This window comes from Haliotis asinina, chromosome 3 (assembly GCF_037392515.1).
Source record: "Haliotis asinina isolate JCU_RB_2024 chromosome 3, JCU_Hal_asi_v2, whole genome shotgun sequence".
Classification (NCBI taxonomy): domain Eukaryota; kingdom Metazoa; phylum Mollusca; class Gastropoda; order Lepetellida; family Haliotidae; genus Haliotis; species Haliotis asinina.
The window spans coordinates 76,922,090-76,936,566 of NC_090282.1; the positions used below are offsets into that span (position 1 = coordinate 76,922,090).

The 14,477-nt window shown below is 40.8% G+C and overlaps 1 protein-coding gene across 2 annotated transcripts; it reads right to left on the bottom strand.

Moving 5' to 3' along the window:
* Nucleotides 1–1,657: 1,657 nt before the first annotated feature.
* Nucleotides 1,658–12,363, bottom strand: LOC137277089 (receptor-type tyrosine-protein phosphatase kappa-like). Of its 2 annotated transcripts, XM_067808749.1 has the most exons (16): nt 12,284–12,344; nt 11,967–12,004; nt 11,426–11,519; nt 10,665–10,718; nt 10,101–10,195; nt 9,339–9,505; nt 8,869–8,956; nt 7,984–8,060; nt 6,138–6,174; nt 5,696–5,793; nt 4,402–4,524; nt 3,800–3,951; nt 3,572–3,707; nt 3,013–3,123; nt 2,403–2,494; nt 1,658–1,783 (listed from the first exon to the last, which is right to left on the bottom strand). In XM_067808749.1, exons 2-15 carry the CDS (start codon nt 12,001–12,003, stop codon nt 2,438–2,440), a joined length of 1,326 nt encoding a protein of 441 aa, XP_067664850.1. In that variant the 5' UTR covers nt 12,004; nt 12,284–12,344; the 3' UTR covers nt 1,658–1,783; nt 2,403–2,437. The 2 variants fall into 2 exon arrangements, with proteins under 2 accessions (XP_067664850.1, XP_067664851.1); XM_067808750.1 differs by lacking the exon at nt 2,403–2,494 and having other exon boundaries at nt 12,284–12,363.
* Between the last annotated feature and the right edge of the window lie 2,114 nt (nt 12,364–14,477).

A 14,477-nucleotide genomic window follows, 5' to 3' on the forward strand; every position in this document is an offset into this window, starting at 1 on the left:
ACCTGTCTGTGAAAGTGCCATGGCATAATTTTTATTCGATCACTTTCTAAGAACATTGTTGGAGCTGTGCCAGTTTACTCGTCAGAATGGTACACACAGTAAGTAATCTAAAATCCAAAATCATTCGCGGTGGTTGGGTGGGTTAGATTGCCAATTTTATGTGCTTGTCTCTAAGAGTACGGGATCGTTTCATGGATGCGAAAACCACAAAGAGTCCTAGCATCTCTACTTTAAACAAAACAAACGAACATCTTTTAAATTTCACCAAATCATTTTTTTTTATTTTTCTCAAGCCAATTGCATGAGAGTTGTCAGGTATGTAACCTTGTTCACGTAACCTTGTTCACTCAGGGACGAACCTCACGTTTATCTAGACACCTTTCCCAGTGCCTTATCATTACCGTATTTACACTGTTAGTAAATATGATAGTTTCCTGCGTTTATGGAATTTTGTTAGACAAGGTTCATTGCCGCTTCTTAATGGTGTCGTTATAAACCGATGATATATAGTTATTTGGTATCACTAGATTTGGTAATCTACATGGAGTGATTGTGTGTTATAGGGATAGGTCTGCCTAAATGCCGATCGGAGAAGGTGAACTTTATATACATCTAACCAGATACCCCGTCACAGTTTAGGCAGAATGAGCCGGAATGAAAATTTCTGGAGATTCCTGGAGATTCTAAACGTTCTTGCTTCATTCCGGGTGCAGTCCAACTATTCAGGTCAATTCATGTAAACCCGAATGTTTTGAACATGTTGAAAACGTTCGAGGTACTTTCGAAAAGGAAAAATATCGAACGGCATTTCAGGTGCATTCAAACTACAGTCTAAGTATTCTTACTGCAGTCTAAGTATTCTTACTGCAGTCTAAGTATTCGTACTGTAGTCTAAGTATTCGTACTGCATTGTAAGCAGTATATTGGACGGAGAATAGCAAAGACTAGCCACTTCAAATCCTATCAGAATGTCTTGAATGAGTCGGTATGCATCTCGATAGGTGCTAGACTTCAGGTGGAATGTTCTTCAGATGTATCGGAATATTTCGATTGAAGTTGGAATACAGGTCGAATACAGTCTGAACGTCCCGAATGCTCTTCAGATGGGTCCCGACATCATCAAAACACCGCTAAATCGCATACTTGACCACACGTCACTGAAATGTCAGGTAGCATTTGGGAGTCGCATTCTTGCAAAGCTTGAAAAAACATCTTTTGGCATTCTCTCTCGAATGCGGTTCGAATTTTTGAAATATGTTCTTCTGGCTGATTCTCTTCTATCATTTGAAGTGTAAATGATCCTCTATAGCGCCACCGTCTACTTGCGCTAATAACTGCTGCATACGCATAAAACCGTTCGCCTCTCGGTTGTTTTCATTAGATATGGCCCACCTACTTTAAAACAGTAAAATGTTAGTATGTACCATTTGTCACTCAGTCCTACACAATGGGCCATAAATGTACTTGCCACAAACAAGATGTAATTCCCATGCCTGCTTAAAAGCGGAATTTGTATATGCGTCTGTATACATGGCAGCACTACGCTGACCGCCCGGTTTAATACCAGGATTTAGTCCCGACGTGGCTGAAATATTGCCGATGTGACTTAAATTTTTAACTCACCCACTCAGTAAGGCAAGGATTAAAACACAAAGCGTGATCTCAACAAGAACATGTATTTTACAGGTATATTGTATGATTTGTTTACATAAGAAGTACGTTCGGATGTACAGTTGATGTTGACCTCGTTGAGATGGAAAGATTCTGGGTCTTACAGGCGCGTCTGGAAACAGAAAAATTGATATTCTTAAATGTTTCCTTTCACACGGTAAAATATTCAACATGAAAACTTTTCTAATAATTTATCACGAACATGTGATGTAAATTCTTGCTAACGGATCACACACTTCCTCTAAACAGCTTGCCTCTCGGACAGTTATACGTATATATCATGCTATTTTCAAAAGTGCTCAGATATTGTTATTTTCTGGCTATCATATATCTTTCCTAGTGCAAAGCGAATCTCAAAATATTTACATAAAATACTTCCGCCTATCGTCACATAAAGACGAAGTTGGAATGAAGTACAATATATTCCGATTCCGATTGTTGGTTTTGTCAGCAGTAGCATATTACTGGCAAACAAGGATAAGCTGACAATTGACCTGTATGGGTGTCGCGATCAAGTATAGTTGCTACACCGACCACGTGTGAGTCTTATGAGCAATGCGAGGAATCAGTTTCATCCTCATGCACAGCATGTGCACTTGTTTGCATCTGCCCTCCCTTTCAGAAACCAAATGGGTTTGTTCATGGCCGTGCACCGCCTACTTCTCGTAAACGCGTTCTCTGCGCCGGTCTAACTTATCCTTGTTTGTCAGGAGAACCTTAAATCGGACCACCTTTGGAATAATTGTCAGTCCTAGCTTGTTCCCCGTTAGAAGTTTTGTTTGGCTTCTGCCTTCAGGTGTATCAGGTGTAGTTTAGCAACGATCTGTGGCAGAAAGAGACTTAGGAGAAGGGCATAACCCACTGACTGTGACTGTGGGAAAACCTCAACATATTCAAAGGGGGATAACCCTGTATTCAGTGTAGTCTGTATGAGGTTCAGTTTCTGAAAGGTTACCCCGGACATGTCTACGTTAGTTCAATACAGACTTCCCTCTTGCTGGTGATGACATTATGTGAAAATCATTATACAATAACGCATCGAAACTACTTGTGCTTGTAGCACAACTACCGTACATTAACGCTGAAAAACACAGACAGCTAACGATTTATGCTTGTGTCAACATTTGCAGTGTCATTTTATAAATGAAACTGAAATAAAACAACCGTAATCCTAAAGAAAAAGGTAAAGATGCCCACTTTGGAAAAAGTGAGTTTAAACGGCACCTCTATACTCCATTACTGCGGGAAGTGTGATATTCACACATCATGTCGTTCTACATGCCACACAAGATATACTCTAACTCCATGCTACATACCGCCTGAGCCGGAGTATGTGCTTACCACTACAATGTCAAGCCCGAGGTTAAGGCTCATCTCTGAGTATGCCCGATACGCACTGTAGGCTCCGTTTGTATATTCATACAACGCCTCGAACAGGAAAGCATACTGTTCCTGGAAACAAACACCGACAGGCTTCACAATAGTACACATACAGAGAACGGACTGAAAAATGATTTAGGGTTTAAACCGGACATGGTTACTGGAATCATTTGTGCAACGTAATGTCAGCAAATATTGGGCAGTCAGCAACTGCTGACAACCCCCTTCTGCTACCTGGGATATGGGATCTACTTATAGAGTATGAACTAAGTTGTACGCAGAAGGCCAATATAATCGTAATTATATATACTCATGGAAACAAATAAGGGAACATGTAGTAGTACATGTGTCACTTCATTTTTTTCCTAAGTATATATATATATATATATATATATATATATATATATAATGGGTAATGGTTTTCTTCTTAATGTTCTTTTCCCGATATAAAAGGATTCAGGAGAGTAGGCGACACCCTCGTTACAAGATCTAGTTCCGTCCGTTCATCCTTTGTACCAACCTGTGTCTGGACCATCTCCATCCGCTGCTGTCGGAGCTGAGACACACACCCAAATACGTCCACAATTCCGTCAGCTTTTGCCTGGGACAGAAGGTAGTGCAGAGCGATGAATGTCCCAGTTCGGCCGATCCCAGCACTGTAAATGAGTGTTAATGTGTTAATGCATGTTTGTTTACATCTCCACACTCAACACCGTCGATTCAGTAAACAAAATGAAAGTTTCCTTACCTGCAGTGGACGATGACTGGTCCGTGTACAGGTGACGCATCTCGGAACACCACTGACCGGAAGTCGAGGAATGACGTCACATCACGTGGTGAATCACAGTCAGGCCAGGCGGTGTAGTGGTAATGGAATACTTCCCTCAACGCTTCTCCCGACTGGCACAAAAGTAATGTTACGGTATCACAAGCAAAAGCGATGCTGAAATAGTCCTTCCTCAAAAGTATTTTTAGTACTGTTACTCACTCGACGACACACAAAAACATGCACATACCCTCTCACGCACTTGCGAGAAATGAAATGAGACTCTGTGTGTGTGTGTGTGTGTGTGTGTGTGTGTGTGTGTGTGTGTGTGTGTGTGTGTGAACGTTAAGAGCGAAAGCTTCAAATTCCTCCATGGAAGTGTATTAATATTTTTTTGGGAGCACCTTTAGTGGGCATGTGAAGAGACCACATATAAAATGTTTAATTTTGTTGTTTGTCATAATGTGCATAATCAGTTGAAATCCGGTTTCTGAACAAAGCTAACTGACTTTCATATACTTACGTCTGTGATGCAGCCCTGTTTCTCCAATGGATTTTAGCTACAAGTTATATTTCATACACACCTTGATGTTAAACGTCCTCTTTACATAGGAATCGCTGACTTCTTCCAGCACAAACTCTACCGTGATGTCATCAAAGATCTTCACTTCATCGATCTCGCCTGGCCAGTACTTGGCACACTTCATCTGAAACAGCACAGTTTATATTTGTATCTCGGTACTCTGTGTAAAGTGTCACTATGTTAACCCGTGTTACACTGACATGGGCACCACAGTGGTTGCTGCAGTCCACTGAAGAGAATTGTGTCCCCTTGGTGTGAACCGGAAGATCTTAACCGGTGTCCGTTCCGGCGTTCCTCCACCATTAAGCTCTCATGCCTTGGTATTGTTGGAATACTGTTCAAAGCTATGGTTAAACAAAGCTCATCCACTCACTAGGAAAGGGGTGGCGGGGCAGTCTAGTGGTTAAGGCGTTCGCTCGTCAGGCTCAAGTTTGTTTTTCCAAATGGGTACAATGTGTGAGGCCCATTTCTGGTGTACCCCGCCGTGGTATTGCTAAAATATTCTAAAAAGCGTCGTAAAACTTATCTCACGTGCACAATACTACCTCCCATCACACAGTTAACCGATGCTAGTTAGTTGCAAGACCTGTAAACACCGAAATATATCCCAGGGAAGTTCTGGATTTACCATGCATCAACGCGGTGCTAACAACATTGCTACACGATGACAACAAGTGACAATGCTTTATCAAGTTTCCAGAGAATATTCCGGCACGTTATGAAAACAAACCCAGCCAAACCTGTTAACGTCAATGTAGGAAAGAATATGAACTAAACGACGTATGTTAAAAGGTATCAAAAGACACTATATACATTAAATGTATCCAAAGACGTTATACACATGAAATGAATCAATGTATATTATACATATGAAATGAATCAACTGACTTTATATATGAAATGAATCAATGGACATATATATATATATATATATATATATATATATATATATATATATATATATATATAGAAATGTTTCATCCGTATGGATATATATATATTACTTTTTCTCATATGCATTGGCACTGACTAGTGGTATGCTCACAAAATGGAAGATCCTTACTTTTTTAATGGTATAAATAACTAAATCCCGTTGGTGGGTCAGTTGTATTGAGAATAGGGTGGTTAAAAGAATATATATATATATGTGTGTGTGTGTGTGTGTGTGTGTGTGTGTGCGTGCGTGCGTGCGTGTGTGTGTGTGTGTGTATATATATATATATATATATATATATATATATATAAATCACAATGGAGTCTATATTTACAAGATGAATCAATTGAAAGTTTTCAACCTTTCCGTCTTCGATGATGTTTGTAAGCATGACAATCTGCCGAGATTCAGTGTCCCATATCATCCTCCAGAAGTCAGGAACAACCCGCAGAAAAGGACCTTAAAACACGGGTCAGTGTGATTAGGTCATCACATCCATGGTCAGTTCAGGACCGTGGTCATGAAAAGTGTGTGATTAATGAATAAACAACGCTTGAAGTGGCAAAAACACGTTCACACATCAAATACAAAGATGTCAGTTTGCGGAAAATGTTAGAATCTCATGCAAAGTTTCCACGTGTGTAACAGCTACCCCTGCAGTGGAATGCTCATATTATTAAAAAGTCTGCTGACTCCATCTCATCATTCATACTACTCCTTTATTATGCAGTTATTCTCAGCGCCGTTGAGCAGGCTATACCTGGAAACTAGGCGCTTTATATCACAGAAGTGATATAGCTCACCTTGAGCGGCTATGAACTGCTGCAGGCTGCCAACACCCTATTAACAGAACAATGCCATTAAACCTGCGTATATAATTGTACTCCTCTAAAAGAATGAACATGTTCGTACTGTAAAGATTGTACTGAAGATGAATGTCATATTTTACTGCTCTGCCCTCTCTACTCTTTTGAAAAGAATGTGTTTGTTTGAAAGTAGCTTACTGTTAGTTTTAGGTAACTGAGTGACGTTGATAAGATTAGATTCAACTGTCCAATCCTCAGGTGTATCCTAGTACAGTCCAAACCTGCTTCAAAATTTTACTGCGACGACATGCCCTTATATACTCTTAACCTAGTATTGTACATAATATTAAATATGTATGTTATAGACTATATTCTTTTAGTTCTGTATTTATACTATTATATGTTTTATAGGCTCTCATAAATCGGTAAAGATTGGCTCTTCGATTAATTATTTTTCTCTGCGTATATACGTGTGAATTTGGGTCAGATTCGACCCGTGAAGGTCCGGGTTAAATGTATCGTCAGTAGCTCATGCATGTAAGACGCGACTAACGTGATCGGGTGGTCAGGCTCGCTGATTTGGTTGACACGTCATCTGTTCCCATATGCGCAGATCTATGTCCGTGATGTTGATCACTGGATTGTCTGGTCCAGACTCGATTGTTTACAGATGGTCACCATATAGTGGGAATATTGCTGTGTGCGGCGTAAAACCCGTTAGTTGCCTCTACGACAAGCATAGTCGCCTTTTATGGCACGCATCGGTTGCTGAAGGCTTATTCTATCCCGGATCCTCGCTGCGCTGACCATTTGTTTGTTAGACAATGATTACACGTAACATGGACGTAAGTGGCTAGGAGTTCATCACAACTGTGTTCAGTGTTTGTAGTTAATCATAAAGTGGAAATTTCTAAACATTGAACCACAGGCAAACTGTAGCGGAAATGTGGTTGCGGAGCATAAAGAATATGGCAAGTCTTCATATATGCGAGCGAAGCGAGCGAAGGTTGGCTACGTACTTTCCTCTCTTCATTTGGACAAATATTTTTCATGTCAAAATAAAATATCGCCACCATCAAAGGTACTTTCCCATTTCCTCACTTTCTTTGTGCTCTCACATTTCTTACCCCATGTTTAGTCATTACTCACGTGAAATATCGTTTATTCAACATTTTAAGCGCCACTCATGGTATTCAGATCGTTCTTCGCGTCCATTACCCGCGCCAGTTGAACGGAGTGACGGAACATGAATAAGCAGAAATTGAAAAGAAATACCATATTGCCTAATTTTATCGTGAACCTGTTGGAGTTTAATTGTCTTATCTGTCGTCGCTATTGTTAGAATTTTCGTCACATTTATCCTACATGAAAACACTTTTAAGTATTTCATGCAAAATATACCCTCCTGTTCCTTCACTCCGTTGACCCGGAAACTGGAAAGGGGAATGGAGGCGAAGAACGGTTTGATCTACCACGATTTGCGCTTAAAATGTTGAATAAAAGTATTTCACGTGAGTAATTGTTCAACACGTGGTTGGGAATGGGAGAGCACAGCCCAGTGAAGTAATGGGTGTATACCTTTGATGGTGGCGAGATTTTATTTTGACATGAAAATATATTTGTCGAACTGAAGCGAAGAAAGTACTTTGCCAACCTTTGCTCGCTTCGCTCGCATGTAGAGAAGACTTGTCATTTTCTCTATGCTGCGCAGCCCATTTGCGCTACAGTTTGCCTGTCAGCGGAGACTGTTGTCTAGGAGACAATGCTCAAAACAAACTGTTACGATGTTTAGAACACTTCCTCCGCCACGTGTGTTTAATGGTGCCATAAACAACCAACATACCTTGATGTAGCTAGCATTGATGTATCCGCTGGAGACGTTGTCGGCGATCGGTTTTAATACAACACGAGTGCTGTCATCTGAATGAGTAGGGTTTATTAACATTGCAATGGGTAATATATTTCTCAGTGAAATTTACAGAAAAAGACTTTCCGCATATTTTTGACATTACAAAGTGGTAAATACAGCCACATTTGCTTCTTGTCCAAGGCAAGTGAATTTAACTTAATTCTAACGTTCAGTAACTTGGCTGCCTTCATGTTCTTTTACCTCAGCGATATTGCTCGTTGTGAATTATGCACAGAAAACCCCTGGAATAATGCCGACAAACAAGCTATGGGATGTTTTTATCATCATAAAGTAAATCTTTCTTCACCAACGTGATTCAGTTTTAATTTTGATGAACCAATTAAATTCGAATGCTCTATTAAATGTCGTATTGGTATTCATGTTAAATGTTCACCAAGTACCTGCTTAAATGGTCGGAATGTCGAAAGGGACGGAACTCTTCGCAGCTTACCGTGAATAATTATACTCACCATTAAGATGAAACTGTGATTTGAAATCCGGAATATACGGTCGCCTAACTGTCCACAACAATGGGAGGTAAACGAGGCACTCTCAAAATGCATTGTTTCTTTTAGGGACATGCAGATTATCTCCCACGAATTGTTATCCCCGTCCACGCTTATATAAATGCAAATTATCTCCCTTGAGTTAGTTAATATGCATTCGTAACTACTCGCCTCTTTCCGTGACCGGAATGACACGAGTAGTTATGGATGACTTAACGTGTTGTCTCGTGATTTCACAAAGTACATATCAGTGACACTTCCGCGTTCGTCGCATACAGTTGTGTATGGCCTACAGTATTCAGGGGCTACTTACAAGGAAGAACATCCCGGTATCTGTTCTTGCAGATGTTATTTCCCTTTTGCGCTTCACAACACAGCGTATAGTCGGCTCTGGGCAGATCCTGTAAACATGTAGACAATCAAACATTAACGACATTAATTTACATTTTAGATGTCATTGTTTACCCCTAATGCCGAACACCAGACAGGACGACAACAAATACCACATTTCAATATCCTTTGCAATGACTGGGTCGGGCACCGATCTCTCTCGACCTTCATTTATCACGAAGTGAGGGGTAGGGTGTTTGGAGGGGCTGTCTTTTGCTATGTTATTCAAGCTCGGTCATGGTCAAAGCATTTTGAGACTGGTCAGACACTACTGAGGTACAAATTACGAAAGGAAACCCGATTGGGTAATGTCAGTCGAAAAAAACTCAAACATGCATCAGATTTGCCTATTTCCACTTGTACATACGTTTGACCTGTGTATTTAACACTTACTTCAAACTGCTTGAATAAACACTTGGTGCTGAGGAAGAGTTGTAGACATCGCTTCATGTCTGTTTCGCGGTTCTCTGTCGAAGAACGTCTCTGGAGATGGCCACGTTGCAGGCTGAGGGAGTCGTACACTGTGTTGTCAACAGCTTCATTCCCGAGTGACTGGAGCTCTAAAATAAATAGCTTAACTGTAGTGTAAAGTTTGTTGGTTGGTTGTTGCAGTCTAGACCAGACAATCTCGTAGTCAACAACAAGCATCGATCCAGGCAACTGGGATACAATGACAAGTGTCAACCAAGTCAGCGAGCCTGATCACCCGTTCCCGTTAGTTGCCTTTTGTCACAAGCATTTGGTTACTGAAGATAAATTCTAACCCGGATCTTCACGTCTGTTTTGCTCTATTTTGTGGCACCAACACATGATCGTGATTTACAGATCTAGTTATTTTAAACATGAAATGTTTAACGGATACCAGTCATTCACACTAAGAGCACATAATAGAATAACAGGATTAATTCTACTTCTTACATTCAAACGGATTTGATATCAATGATTCTGAATTACAATCCACGTGTATACACCAGTCAGTGTTTGTCCATCGACAGGTACGTATGGCTTCGGTCAATGATAAAATACTATGGAATAATATGGAAACCTGACTTTGGGGTCGTGCTATGTTGTCACCATTGCTCTCATCGTCTCCGTTATCTAGAAGTATCCACTTGGTTGTAAAGGGTAGGCTTATTAAATCTATTAATCTCTTACCGTTTACCGCTTCTAAACAAACACTTTGGCTGCTTTCATTTCTTCTGGACAGGCAGCTCATCGAACCGTCACGAGAATTAGTTGTCAACCTAGAACTAAACAAGGAAGCGTACTTAGTGCATATTGTTTCGAAGAGCTACCTGAGCCGTACTACGGGTAGAGAGTGTGGAGGGTTTTATGCCTGTTGTAGGAATATTCCAGCCATATCACGCCCGTGATCACCAGAAATGGGCTTCACATATTGTAGTCAAGTGGGGAATCGAACCTGGGTCGTAGGCGTGACAAGCGAATGCTTTAACCACTAGGCTACCCAACCACCCGCGTAAGGGTAGTAAACCTGGATGTGTGGATCACAGAGTGAGAAAACCTTTTTAAGGCTGCCCGTTTAAGGAGCTGGAATCATTTGCTATGGAGTATAGATATACAAGATTTGAGGAAAGGCCCAAGCAGTCATTGAGTACTCATTAAACACACGATGCCCTCAATAATAGTACGTGATCCAATCTTAATATGCGGATGTAATATATGGTTAGGACTAACAGTGAAACATCCAGTTGGACTCACCGCCTTGAGTTCAGGTTGGCCCTCACACGTCGCCTGTTCCTGACGCTGCGATACCTGTGACAGAAGAACAGACAAAACATTGACCCTGAGGTGTCCTTTCAACAGATGAGTGAGTGAGTGACTGTGATCTTACGCCGCCTTTAGCAACATTCCAGCAAGATCAAGGGGGAGGATACCAGAAATGGGCTCCACTCCATGCATCCATGTGGAGAATCGAACCCGGACGAGCGGGCGGGTACACCGACCCTACAAGAGACCACTTTGGATGGAACATTAGGATCTGCTAACATGGAGAAAAACGCCTGCACAAAACACAAATACATACGTATATCAAAAAGGTGATTTAAACACACTTTACGTGTTTGGAGTCCGGATGAATGAGCGAGTTTAGTTTTACACCGCATACAGCAATATTCCAGCCGTATATGTCGGTAAATAATCGAACTGAACCAGACAATTCAGTGATTGGGATACAATCACTTTTGTCAACCAAGACAGCGAGTCTGAGTACCCGGTCCCGTTAGTCACCACTTGCGACAAGCATGGGTTACTGAAGATCAGTTCTAACACGGGTGTGAACTGGGTGGATCGATAAATCACTATTGTATTTATAGAGAAAGTGGTCCTTAGCTTCACACAAGGTACTGGTAATTTTTGCCTCTACAGGAAAATGGGGAGCATATCGTGAAGCTAAAGTCTTATTTTCACGAATACGTATGCGCACATGTTTAGTGTACGGGGTGACGTAATGTAGAACTTACCGGAGTACACGGTAGATGCACGTGATGAGTTCTATGACAAATATAACCGCAAGCAAGCCAGTTGATGTAGATGTGACTATTTCATGCACTGAAACTGCCGAAAATAGTTGAATCAGTATATCCATTATGCGTCAGAACAAGTTCACTTGAAGCAAATTTGAAGCGCTATTGAAGCCAGCCAATATGGGGGTATTCTCCCCCTGGAATGTTCTTAAATAAAAGCTCTGAGATTCTGTCAGATGCAATTTTCCGTTTTCTGAACGTAATGGTTTTTCTGAAACATTAATGGTTGTTGTAATCATGTGTAATTAGATGTATCATTCCAGTACTGGTCATCTGCCGAATGGGCTGTGGAGTCATTTGAGTCATTAACTAACTACTGAGCTGTGCATTTCAGGGCAGTGGTGAGGGTATAGACACTCAAAAGTGTGTTATATCAAGGCAAACAGCAACCTGTGACACCTCCACTCCCCCCCCCCCCCCCCCGCTTCACTCTCACACCAACACTAAACTGGAATTTGTTGATACAACGTCCACTTACCTTGGGGTCGGTCTGTCTGGGATGTGCTGGTGTTCATCCTAAAAGAATAGACAAATGGACACAGTAAGTCTTTTGTATATTCGCAGTGTCCTCATCTACTGATTATCAAGGCATCTCAAGAACCACGTTGACCCCAAGTACAACATTTCAAACGGCTGTCTCCCTTTAACGACAAATGCAAATTCCCATGTATGAGGCGTTACACTTCTGAATGTGAGACTGTTGAGGAACCTTTGATGAATGAAATAGGCCGTTTATCTTGTGAAACATTCTCATGCAATCATTTAGGTGAATCATCAGTAGAAATGCGAACTTACCCTGTCTTACCATAACTGTTACGAAGAATGACAGTTTTGTGGTGTACGTCCTTGTTTGCACATCGATACTGATACTGTACTTTAGTGCAACCTTCTACTTCCTGTCCCACTTGTCACTGACTTCATCAACTATAATTGAAGTAAACCTTTCTTGGGCTTTCAGGATTGAGTGATTGTTGTTTAACGCCGCTTTCAGCAATATTCCAGCTATTCTGTGACGGCGCTGTGTAAATAATCGAGTGTAGACCAGACAATCCAGTGTGCAATACCACGAAGGTCGTTCTACGCAATAGGGATGCGATGATATGTGTCAGCCAAGTCAGACAATCTTACATATCGATCCCGTTAATCGCCTCATACGACAATAATGGGTTACTGAAGATCAATTGTAACCCTGATATTTGCGGGATGTGAACTGGATGCATCGATGAATCACTGAGTAACCTATTTAAAAGAAAGGGGCTCCTAGCTTCACACAAGATACTGATACTGAAGATGAATTATAAACCGGATCTTCACGTGCACGTGTGTTCCCGAAAAGACGCACACGTAACACATGTGGTCTCCCTTTTGGCAAGTGAGATTGTTCGAAAGTGCCTCTGGTCACCAAGCAGAAACGGGTACCCGGTGGGATAGGTCCATATGACCATTAACCTTCTAGCGCCTTACAGGCAGCTTGGATTATCCGGGGGTAATGTTCGTCATGTTGTATGCGCTCAGAGGACACCCGAGGCGCTAAAGAAGTTGTATTAATTTAATCATTGATATTCACAAATCCATTGGTATGGTGGGGACAATTCAGTTATGTTGGTTATGTCTGTATATTTCCAAGCATCGCGCGCGCGCGTTTGTTTGTTTATGTTTATGTGGTGTGTGTGTGTGTGTGTGTGTGTGTGTGTGTGTGTGTGTGTGTGTTGTTGTTTTTGTTAGTGGTGGTGTGTGTATATACATGCGTGTTTTTTCTGGATATAGAAAGTTTATTCCTTTCCTCTTTCATTGAAATGACATATATGTATTTTACCATTAATTGCGCAAACAATATCCCTAACACGTGTCGGACCACGCCCTTAAACAGTAATATTTCATAGTACTTCATGCCCTCACAGGTGGAAATCCTTTGTAGTCCGCCGCACACTGTCCACAACTCCATTGGTGTTGGAAGAGCGACGAAATATGATCATCTAATTTATGTCGGGACCTTCTTCCACGGAAAGCGAAAACGAAATTACATGCAGAATATTTCCTCCAGTAGGTTTTATCGTACTGTGTATTGTGAGTATATAGGTGACACATCATTGCACAGCAATTTCTAGAGCTAACAAACAAGCTCAAGAACGTTATGAAATATTTCCGCTGTTTGACATAGCCGTAAAGGCTTAAGCGTTGATTATTCGCCGGTAGTTTCGAAACGTAATCTCAGGTGATCCATTTTCAAGAACTGTTTGGATTTTGAATTACGTTAACACTGGCATGATGTGTCCGGCCATTATTTATCGAAAGCTGACATGATGGTCAGTGAATAGGAGGATATGAGTATTTCAGTTGAAATGAGTGAATGATTGATGTAATGACCTTTCACACGATTTCCAAGATTGGTGTGAATGAGAAAGATGGGTTTAACGGTTTTGGTGATCTATCAATATGTAAACAAACTGCGATATTTTCATGATCTATTGTGATCATGTAAGATAATTACAACTGTTCAGATAGATTTATTATACTATTATGAAAAAATGAAATAAAGAGGGATGTAGTAACACAACAATTTACTGACAGAACGACCGCACAACATTTAAAACGATTCTCATACAATAATATGAATAGAATAGCAGCGACAAAACTTTCCACATCCATAAAAAAATCTCTGCTAATAGCACTTCCATTCTGTTAACACTTCAGTCGTCAGCATTCCAGCATGTCTCCCAAACACACATGGGGAGTCCCGTGAATCAATTCTGTCTATACCATGAACAGTATTATAGCAGTGATAGTCACCATGCGACATGATGACAAAGCATTCGAGAAAAGAAAACCTGTCAGGAGTATGTAATATTGCTATACATTTTGTGGAAAAAACCTATATATTTGATTAAATGAATTAAGTTATCAGTTAAGGGAAACATAAATTAAATACATGTCATTCAGTCCTTGAGTGAGTATCCACTAACAGATAAGAAAACTGCATGTGTCCTTA

Bases quoted from the DNA above. Each gene is read 5' to 3' on its own strand.
- LOC137277089 (XM_067808749.1), bottom strand. From the start codon at position 12,003: ATGAACACCAGCACATCCCAGACAGACCGACCCCAAG. The intron at 11,520-11,966 runs GTAAGTGGACGT...TATTTTCGGCAG, and splicing joins CCAGACAGACCGACCCCAAG to TTTCAGTGCATGAAATAGTC. The intron at 10,719-11,425 runs GTAAGTTCTACA...CTTCTGTCACAG, and splicing joins TGCATCTACCGTGTACTCCG to GTATCGCAGCGTCAGGAACA.